The sequence below is a fragment of the Mus caroli genome, unplaced genomic scaffold (assembly GCF_978045245.1).
Source record: "Mus caroli unplaced genomic scaffold, Mus_caroli_1 scaffold_5, whole genome shotgun sequence".
In the NCBI taxonomy this organism is placed as follows: domain Eukaryota; kingdom Metazoa; phylum Chordata; class Mammalia; order Rodentia; family Muridae; genus Mus; species Mus caroli.
This window is the reverse complement of record NW_028227260.1, coordinates 25,987,579-25,998,393: the sequence shown is the minus strand read 5'-3', so window position 1 is coordinate 25,998,393 and position 10,815 is coordinate 25,987,579. Positions and strand designations below refer to the sequence as shown.

General features: G+C 39.8%; 1 protein-coding gene across 1 annotated transcript; it reads left to right on the top strand.

The window, feature by feature from the left end:
• Window positions 1-261: 261 nt before the first annotated feature.
• On the top strand, window positions 262-1,455 carry Sertm2 (serine rich and transmembrane domain containing 2). The gene has a single exon (XM_085837564.1). The coding sequence runs from the start codon at window positions 388-390 to the stop codon at window positions 655-657; it is 270 nt and encodes an 89-aa protein (XP_085693690.1). The 5' UTR covers window positions 262-387; the 3' UTR covers window positions 658-1,455.
• Window positions 1,456-10,815: the final 9,360 nt, after the last annotated feature.

Genomic DNA, 10,815 nt, shown 5'->3' with positions numbered 1-10,815 from the left:
TTACAAAAAAAGCAAAATTCCTAGGAGATTCTTGTCTCCATGCCAGTATTATAAAGCAGTTTTACCATATTTATTTTCACTGGTGTAAAATTAAGAGTGTGAGAACTGAATATAGATTTATTTATTTATTTATCTAATTATTTAGCTAAACTTGCTAAGACGATCTGATAAACCAATTAGGGAGAAGACTGCTAGCTAGAGGGAAGGGAAGCACAACAATTGGCAACTTAGAAGACCACTTCCGTTTTGCTTACACACTACTGATTTTGTTCTGTAGCAGATTGTAAGAACACGACCAATACATTCACAGACAGGCTAAGGGACTGTGGAATGCCTCAAGGGCAATAGAAATCAAATAGAAGCAAATATCAACTCAAGTCTTGAGTGATGACGGAGGTAGTTTTTAAGTATCATGGAAATCTCACTGGACGGGCTCATTTTCCCACTCTGGCAACAGAGGCTGACACCACTTCAGACAAGTATTCCAACCTGTACATGTATGTAGGGTTATTCCTGAGTCTCCTGGCCATTCTTCTCATCCTGCTCTTCACAATGCTTCTTCGACTCAAACATGTCATCTCACCCATCACTGAGAGCACTGAAAGTGTTCCTCAGTTTACAGATGTAGAGATGCAAAGCCGAATTCCCACTCCTTAAAGTCAAGATGATGCTGAGACTTGGCGGATAGAAGCAAACCCTGGCATGCTGACACCCAGGGAGGCTTCCTTTCTCACGTGAGACTTCCCACGTAACAACAAGCTGCTGTGTTTGATGCTTGTCATTCTGCTTCTTGACTGTGCTTGTGGGACCTCTAAGAGGCTTAAGAGTCATTCTTTTAACGGAATATGGGAAATAGCAGCTGGCTGGGCTGGCAGGTTTCCATAGTAACCAGAGAGCCTGAGCCTTGAACAAACCTCAGACCACAGAAATTCATAAGCAGCAGTTGTTAAAACACAAGATCCCTGGAAGCTGCAAGAGTGAACAAGACTTTACCTTTGAATGTGTAAGGACCCCTACCCCAGAAAAAAATGTCAGGCTTTAATTTATTACCTTAGCCCTAAAGAATTGCTTCACACACAACACAGACATCACCTGACATGGAGCTAAATCATGTCACAGATGAATGGTAAGGATTGTTCATCTTTCCTCAAAAGAGCATCAGGTTTCTTCAAAATGAATGAAGATATTTAAAGAACCTGTTACAATTTAAAGAGAAAATTTGCAAAACATTTCTGGTGAAAAAAATGTGTTTATTGTGTCCGTGTTGTTACTATGACTGAACTTTTTAAAACTCTGATGATTGCAGATGTATTACTACAATATGAGACAAGGAGCTGCCTCCAAATCAAGGGAAAAAAATTAAGTCAAATTGTTCTCATGATAAGGATTTCTACATTATAGATGCAGCTTCTTTTTTGCCCTCCCAGGATTGAGTTGCGCATGAATATGAACTTGATTTGAAGGCGGACTTGGCAAAGAAGGCCCAAGTGTATTTCAAAGCAGAAATGAAATGGTCTTGGGATTCTGTTACTGAGTGACTGTGACTTTCACTGAAGACTGCCAGCATTCTGGGTCTCAAGTTTCTCTTGTTAAAAACTGTTCAGAGAGCTATTTCATGCTCAGTTTTCAGATATGCGCATAAGACAAACTGAGATGAAGGGAGACAGGACTAAGAGTTACTCTGCAGCAGATTCTTTATAAGATCAACGTCCTCAAACATCTCATTTGTCTTTCCCAGAAAATGCTCCTCCCTTCCTAATCCCTGCCAAAAAATGAAGTGTTTCGCTTATTACCTATAAAAGAAATATATTTTGAAATTTTCCATTCTCATGAGTAGCTCTAGTGTGCCAGTAATGGATAATTTAATTAAAAAAAAAAAAACAAACTTGACTTTCCAAAGTAAAACCAAAGGAGATGAGTGACGTTTACAAATTAGAAATTGCAAAATTAGTCATAGTTTTGCCACCAAAGAAATGGTGTATCTGTCTTAGATTTTACCTGTATGCGTGCGTGCGCGCGCGCACACACAAATAAGCTGCCCCTTGTAATTAAAGCATGGTCATCAAATTTCAAGTCCCCTTGGGGACTGAGGTGGTGGTATTAAAATGGACTGGATGTGAAATTCATGGCACCTGTGCCAGGGCATATATCTTTTTGGACTGGAACCAATTTAGATTGGCCCCTTTACTGTGATCTAAATCTAGCATGGTGGTGAAATTCCCAAGAGCATTCTACTTTTATACACAGTCATTTGCCAATGCTCTCCTCTCCAAGGGGCTGCATAGTGTAAAATCCCCACATGCAGAAACTAAACTTAGCAGCTAGGCTGACGGCCACACCTGTTACAACTGTGCACCATCAGTGATAGCAGCTGCATTCTCCATGATTCATAAAAAATTATCAGTTAGGCTAAGACTTGGATAAGACTTTGGGCGTTATATTTTCAAAATGTACAGTCACACTTACAGGAATACATATTGGTAGGTTAAGTTGTGTCTATATCAATACTTAGACTCCATGGACTTTTAAAATGTTTTACTTTTCACTCTACATGGGCTTTCCCCAGGGCTGGCAATATAGCCAAGAACTTAAGGCCACAGGTATCCCCTCATTCCAGGTTCTCCTTCTGGTGTCCACAGTATTCGAATGCACTTTACAGTAGAAAAGTCAGTGGCTGGAAAATATTGGATCTGCTTACACTTTGAACAACAGTGAATAGCAAGCCTCTCCGGGCCTTGCTGAAGCTGATAAAGATGTAGCCCGTGCATGTCCTAACCACCCCACCCCAAACATTAGAATATTAAAACTGCTTTGGAAGTACTCCGTTAGGTGATGATTCCTAATTTATGATCATGTTGCTCACCAAGAAAACAACCACCCTCTTTCATCACAGCAACCCCTATGGGATCCAGATCTTAACTTAGCATTAGCCATGGCACACAGCAGAGATTACACCAAAATAGCAACATAATCCACCACAGTTTCAAGTGATATAACATAAATGGAAATGCGTTTAAGCAGATGTGTCATCACAGTAACTCACACGGTATTTATTCTTTGAGAAAACAAGTGGAACGCTTTCATGATGGCAAAGAAAAGAACATCTTTATTTCTATTCAAGTATATTATATCCTCAAAATGTATTAATAAGCATATTACTGCTTTAAAAGTCAGCTATAATAATCAGTGGACATAATTTATTTTTCTGTGCAGAATACAGACTTAACAATTCCCTGCCCCACCCCATTCTCCCTCAATTTATGTACTATCTGGGATATGAACATTTAGGTCACTTACATGTATATGAACTCTATTTTAAGAAAAATATACATTTTACTGAACCATATGTATATTAAAAATGCTCATATATCAACAAATCCCAGCAATTTAGCCTGCTACAAACACCACCCGAATTCTCCAAATAAAATACAATGTTAACATGGGCACTACTAAAGATGTACATTGCATATATTTCAGAATCATTAATCATATGAAACAAGGCATATTGCAAAGGGTTATGGATTATATATTGAGCAACAAATGCTAATGTTAAGCAAGTAAAGATGAGTTTATCCAGTCTAAACTTTCTATTGATGCCAAATTCAAAATTTTGGACATCAGTAACTAATTTTGAATGTACAGATCCTACAATACTTACTAAATAGGTAGAAGGGGTCCATTTAGTACATTTAAATAGTTACATTAAGTAATACATTTTATTCACCCACATTTGTACAAGGTAACTTTGGTGTTTTTTGTTTTTTGTTTTACAAAAATGAAGAGTTGTGTGGCAAAACTGGAACTTCTTTGATTTTAATTCATTTATATTTGAATTAGATTCATGTTGTATTGAAATGGAATCAGAGTTATATTAATATTCAGCATGTCACTTTGAACCCTGGATAATAAATGCTGACTCTTTTGTTTGCTGATAACAAATGTGTGTCCTCTGAAGATGTAAATGGCATTGCATTAGCTTCTGTATTGCAATATAAATTATAATAACTGTGACACATTTGTGGGACTTCTCATTTGGATCCTCATTAGTATTTGGTATTTACTAGCTTCCCTGCTTTCATTCTTTTGCCACTTACAAACTGATGGGCAAACTTGTTTATATAACATGAGATGAAAACTCTCAACTATCAATGAGAGTAAATATGAAGGACAAGTGAGATCACACACACACACGCACACACACATACACACATACACAGACACACTCACACACACACATACACACCCATACACACACACACACACACGTGTGTGTGCGCACCAATAGGATATTTTTCTTTTAAAAATAGATTTACATATTTTATGTTAGATGTATAAGTAGTGTGCCAGCGTGTACGCAGGTGCACCATGGATGTGCTTGGTGCCCGCAGAGGTCAGAAGAGGGTGTCCTGTCCCTGGAACTGGAGTTAGGAATGGTTGTGAGCCACATGAGTGCAAAGAATCCAACCTGGGGCCTCTCCAAGGAAAGGTGTTCTTAACTTCTGAGCCATCAATCCAACCAAATAGGACATATTTTAAATGGAGCTTCCATTTTGTGATCTCATTCAACTGTTGCAGTAACCCTATGAATAATGAGGAGAGAAAGGATGCAGTCTTTTGGACAAGACAGTATAGGAGACAGGAGAAATTTGTAAGTTCTTCATAATTGTACAGAAACAAATATCAAGACTGTACTACAATTCATTGTGCCCCTCCCTTAGCATTTAGTACCCTCCCCATGCTTTGCTTTTTGAGTACTGAATACACATTTCAAAACTATCCAGTCTATAACACAAGAACTCTAGAGATACTAATTCTCCCTCCCCAACAACTCAAAAAGAATTATCACAATTCTACGGCCTTTTTAAGCATAGTCTTATTATCTCTGTATGACTTCATACTCATGATGTAACACAAGCTGACCTGGAACTACATATCCTCTTGCCTCTATATACCCAGTGCAACAAGTATACCATTATGCCTGTCTTATGCATTGCTAGGTATCAACCTCAGGGCTTCATGTATGCTAAACAAGCACTCTACCAAATCAGCTACATCTGTGGCCCCTGCCATGTCTTAAAATAATGTTATAGCTGCAGGGACTGTTTACCAGACTGTGGAAGGGTATACACAAAAGCAGACCCTACATTGTTAATTTATGTAGGTGAAAGGAATGGGCAGAAATATGCTTGTATTATGAATTACAATACAAACTAACCAGTTTTCTGAGGTTTGGTTCAGTATTCCCAATCAATGCCAGTTCTTTATATATGTGACTGTTTCCTCATCCCTCGAACATTGTAGAAATGAGGACACTTCCTCTTAGGTGTAATTGAGGTTCTTATGTAAAATGATAGATGCTTCCAAACTCACATTTATGATCCATGAAAAAAAGGAAATAAACACTGACTAGAAAAGCTCCTTCCACCACCCACAAAGAATGGATTGGATAAAGGCTTACATGATTCTGAAAAATGTCTCCAAAGAAGTAGTTATTACAGACATTAGAATTGAATGTAAGGTCATCATTTTACCTTCTGATATCTGACCAGCATGTGGTTATCAGTGAAAATTTTTCAAACTTGAAGGAAAATCTTCCCAATTCCCACTTTGGGTATGGTCATGGAAAACAAAGATCAGATAGATCTACAAAATAGGAATAAATGCAGGTGAAGACATTTTGAAGAATAACTTGAGTGATTTCTGATACCTAATTCATTTTCATATCAGGTATTTTATCCATTAAATCATATGTAATATGAAGGAGATTACACAATGCAGAGACCTCAGTTATACTATGAAAATTTTTCTGGACTGGGGCTGTAGCTCAGTTGCCTAGCAAAAATGCCGTGGTTTCAGTCATGAGCACTGCATAAGTTAAGCGCTAGTATACATGGGGTCTCAACACTGCAGAGGTGGAGAACTAAGGATCAGGAGATCAAGCCCATCCTGACCTGCATAGCAGATTTGAGTCCATCCTAGAATGTAAAACATGCTAGCTCAAAACTATCAACTGTTTACAATCCGTAAAACATAAAAACAAGAAATTCCAAACAGCTGTAATCTGAAAAAAAAATCCATTCATTCATTCATTTATTTACCACAGTCTATCTTGGAAAAGAGACTGGTGTAAGTAAATGTTTTTATTTTATTTTATTGTCAGTTTAGAGAATAGTACTGTGGCTATATCATTGACAATGGAATGAAGAAGAGCAACAGGAGATGTAAAGGGACAAATAGAGACACTATCACAGTGATTTATGATAAAGATAAGATCACCATTATTTGGTGGTGAATGGCATAACCAGAGTATGAAAGAACAAGGTTTGAACAAAGGTCTAATGGTCTTATTCTCTTAGAAGAAAAATACAGGTCAGAGGGGAGAATAATTCAATTATGGGCACATTTAGTTTGAAAACATTCAAAGCATTAAAATGCACACATTAAATAAGCAGTTGAACAATGTGTCCAAAACTCAGAAAACAGGTGCATAAATTTAACAAGTGTTATTGGATGTGATCACCTAGGAAAGATTTGTAGTGTATGCCAAAGAAATAATAATATTAATATAACATTGAATATGCCCCTGTGCTTCTCCTTTGATTTTTTAATCTTAAGTCACATGTTTAGCAATTTAAGGGGACATATGAGGTTTAAACCTCCTCAACCGGAGGAAGTTTGAAACTTGAGGGTTAGAACTCTCACAGTCAAAATGCCAAGCTAGGAGAACAGATGCAAACTGAAGTGCACAGGTTAGGAACAGAAAGTCAAAGGGATGTCTTAGTAGGTAAAGTATTTGCCACACAAGCATGAGGACCTGAGCTTGGATCCCCCAACACACATGTCAAAAGCTGGGCATGCTGGCGTGTGATCCCAACAATAGGGAAGTGCTAACAGGGATAAAAATGCAGACTTAAATTGCTGACTACAGGGTGTCCAGCTCCAACCGTACATCCACAACACAATCCACCTAAGGCTCAGGGAATATTGTGGCAGAAGTGACTGAAAAATGTATGAGCAAGAGGAACAGGAAATCTCCCTCAAGATCGTATCTCCTATATATGACATGGAACTCTCGTGGTAGCACATGCCTTTAATCCCAGCACTTGGGGGGCAGAGGCAGGCGGATTTCAGAGTTCGAGGCCAGCCTGGTCTACCAAGTGAGTTCCAGGACAATACTAAATGACATGCCAATGCAGAAGAGGGAAATTTTCACAGAGTCCCAACCTAAATGAGATATAGGCAATTAGTGACTTCTGAGAAATGGAGAATTAGTCTTCCCCAAGGATGAGTCCATTATTGATTATCTGATATCAAAAGTATTGTCAAACGTCAACCACAAAATTACGTATATATAAGCAATACTAATAGAACTCATCAGGATATATATAAAGAAAAAGAGACCATGGATTTGAAAGGGAGAAAGGGTGGCATGTGAGTGATTGAAGGGAACAAAGGGAAGGGGAAATGATGCAACTATGTTTTAATTTTAAAATAATGTTTTTGAAAATGAAAAAGAAATGTGAATAGAGGCACTATTTGAAAAGGGTAAAACAGAATTATGGAACCAAATGACCTCATGAAATCTGCAGAAAATTATATGGACCTAGAAAATATCATCCTGACTGAGGTAACACAAACACAAAAGAACACACATGGTATGTATTCACTGTTGGATATTAGGCAAAAAGTTCAGAATACCCACAATACAGCTCCCAAACCATATGGAGCTTTAGAAGAAGGAATAACAAAGTGTGAATGCTTCAATTCTACATAGAAGGGGGAACAAAATAATCACAGGAGGTAGAGAGAGAGGGGGACCTGGGAGGGAGAGAGGAGGGGAGAGGAAAAAGTGGGCAGGATCAGGTATTGGAAGGGACAGGAGAGAAGTCCATAGGGTCAGAAAATTGAATAGAAATATGTAGCAGTGGGGGATGAGGAACTAGGGGGAGCCACTAGAAAGTCCCAGACACCAGAGAAGCGAGAGGCTCCCCAGGATCCAACAGGGGTGACTTTAGCTGAAATACCCAACAAAGGGGAGACAGAACCTGCAGAGGCCTCCAGTAGATAGGCACAGCCTTCAATTAAGGGATAGGGTCACCCACTCAAGAAAAAGGAAGACCAATGTGTGGATACTTCGGTCCTTCTTAGAAGGGGGAACAAAATATCCATGGAAAGAGTTACAGAAACAAAGTATAAAGCAGAGACTGAAGGAATGGCCATCCAGAGACTGCCCCACATGCATGTCTATGGGTGATGCATCCCATAGACAACCACCAAACCCAGACACTATTGTGGATGCAAACAAGAGCTTGCTACCAGGAGCCTGATAAAGCTGTCTCCTGAGAGGCTCTGCCAGTGCCTGACAAATACAGAACTGGATGCTCACAGCCACCCATTGGGCAGAGCACAGGGTCCCCTATGAAGGAGCTAGAGAAAGTACCCAAGGAGCTGAAGGGGTTTGCAGCCCCATAGGAGGAACAACAATATGAACTAACCAGTACCCCCAGAGCTCCCTGGGACTAAACCACAAACCAAAGAAAACACATGGTGGGACTCATGGCTCTGGCTGCATATGTGGCAGAGGATGGCCTAGTCAGTCATCAATGGGAGGAGAGGCCCTTGGTCCTGTGAAGGTTCTATGCCCAGTATAGGGGCCAGGAAGCAGGAGTGGGTGTGTTGGTGAGCAGGGGGTGAGGGGGATAGGGGGTTTTCGGAGGGGAAACTAGGAAAGGGGATAACATTTGAAATGTAAATAAAGAAAACATCTAATAAAATATTTTTAATCAAGAAATGTTCCTGCCAGCTGAAGGGGTTTGCAGACCCATAGGAGAAACAACAATATGAACCAACCAGTACCCCAGAGCACCCAGGGACTAAACCACCAATACACATGGTGGGACTCATAGCTCTAGCTGTATATGTAGCAGAAGATGGCCTTGTGAGACATCAATGAAAGGAGAGTCCCTTGGTCCTGTGGAGGCTCTATGCCCCAGTGTAGGGGGATGCCAGAACAGGGAAGCAGGAGTGGGAGGGTTGTTGAGCAAGGGGAGGGGGGTGGGGAGGAGTTTTTTTGGAGGGGAAACAAGGAAAGGGGATAACATTTGGAATATAAATAAAAATATCTAATAAAAATTTTTAAAAAAAAAAAGAAATGTTCCTGCCCAAAGGAAAGATGGGGACAAAAAATGGAGCAGAGACTGGAGGAAAGGCCATTGAGAGACTGCCCCATCTAGGGATCCATCCCATCTGCAGACACCAAACCCAGACACTATTGCTGATGCCAAGAAGTGCTTGCTGACAGGAGCCTGGTATGGCTGTTCCCTGAGAGGTTCTAACAGCACCTGACCAATACAGATGCAGATACCCATAGCCAACCATTTGACTGAGCCAAGGACATATTTTAAATGGAGCTTCCATTTTTTGCTTTCATTCAACTGTTGCAGTAACTGGGTGGGGGAGCGTGTGGGGGACTTTTGGGATAGCATTGGAAATGTAAATGAAATAAATACCCAATTAAAAAAAAAAGAAAAGGAAACCAAGCTGTAGTTTTCTGTTGATATGATAAAACTCTATTACCAAAAATATTTGGTTTGGGTTGTTTGTTTTTTTTAAGTTTTGGGGGGCTGTTTGTTTGTTTGTTTTGGTGGTTTTTGTTTTTGTTTTGTTTTGTTTGTTTTGTTTTCAGTTTGCAATTGTAGTCCACCATGAAGGGAAGTCAAGGTAAGACTTCCAGGAGGCGGGAGGTGGGAGCTGAATTAGGGAATATGGAGAAATGCTGCTTACAGGCTTGCTCAGCTTTTATTCGTCTATGACCCAGTATCACTTTCCCAGGAATGGCACCACCCACAGGGTTGTGAGCCCCGCCCCTGCCCACAGATTAATCTGCTTCACAGATTGTCCACTGGTAAAAGTAATGGAAGGATTTTTTTTTTTTTTTTGCAAGTGAGGTTCCTCTTCCCAGATCACCCTAGCTTATGTCAAGTTGACAAACACTAAGCACCGCATAAGGACTGACTAGAGTAAGACTAACAGAGGTTAGGAGATAGAGGAAGGAAACCAATAAGAACTTAGGATAATGACTGTCTTACTTAGGGTTTCTATTGCTGACCAAAAAGCAAGTTGGAGAGGGAAGGGTTTATTTGGTTTACACTTCCATATCACTGTTCATCATCAAAGTAAGTCAGAACAGGAACTCGAGCAGGACAGAAACCTAGAGGCAAGAGCTAATGCAGAGGCCATGGAGGAGTGCTCCTTACTGGCTTGCTCCTCGTGGTTTGCTCATTCTCCTTTCTTATAGACCCCAGGACCACCAGCCCAGGGATACCACCCACAATAGCCTGAGTCCTCTTCCATAATCAATAACTAAAAAAAAAAAAAATAAAGTGCCTTATATCTGAATCTCATGGAGGCATTTCCTCAACTGAGACTCCTTCCTCTCTGATGTCTCTAGCTTGTATCAAGTTGATACAAAACCAACCAGTACAATGGCAAATATAAGGATTCATGATGAAGTAAAACTAAAACCTCTTTCTTCCTCCTGCTAATTGGAGACTGTTGTACCATAATTTATACAAAACCCTAATTAAGTTTGCACATTGAGAAACCTGTGTTGTTGTTGTTATTGTTGTTTCTCTGCTTGTTTGCTGCCATCCTGGGGGGCCAAGCCTTTCAAAGATAAACCTATACTCTAACACTGCACTTGATCCCCATTTGAAGGTGCACTTTTAGCACCCAAAGTTTTAATTCCCAATAAATTCTGGCCCTGTCTTTCTCTCTCTGAAATTCTACCAACACTTTAGGGAATTAATGTACTCT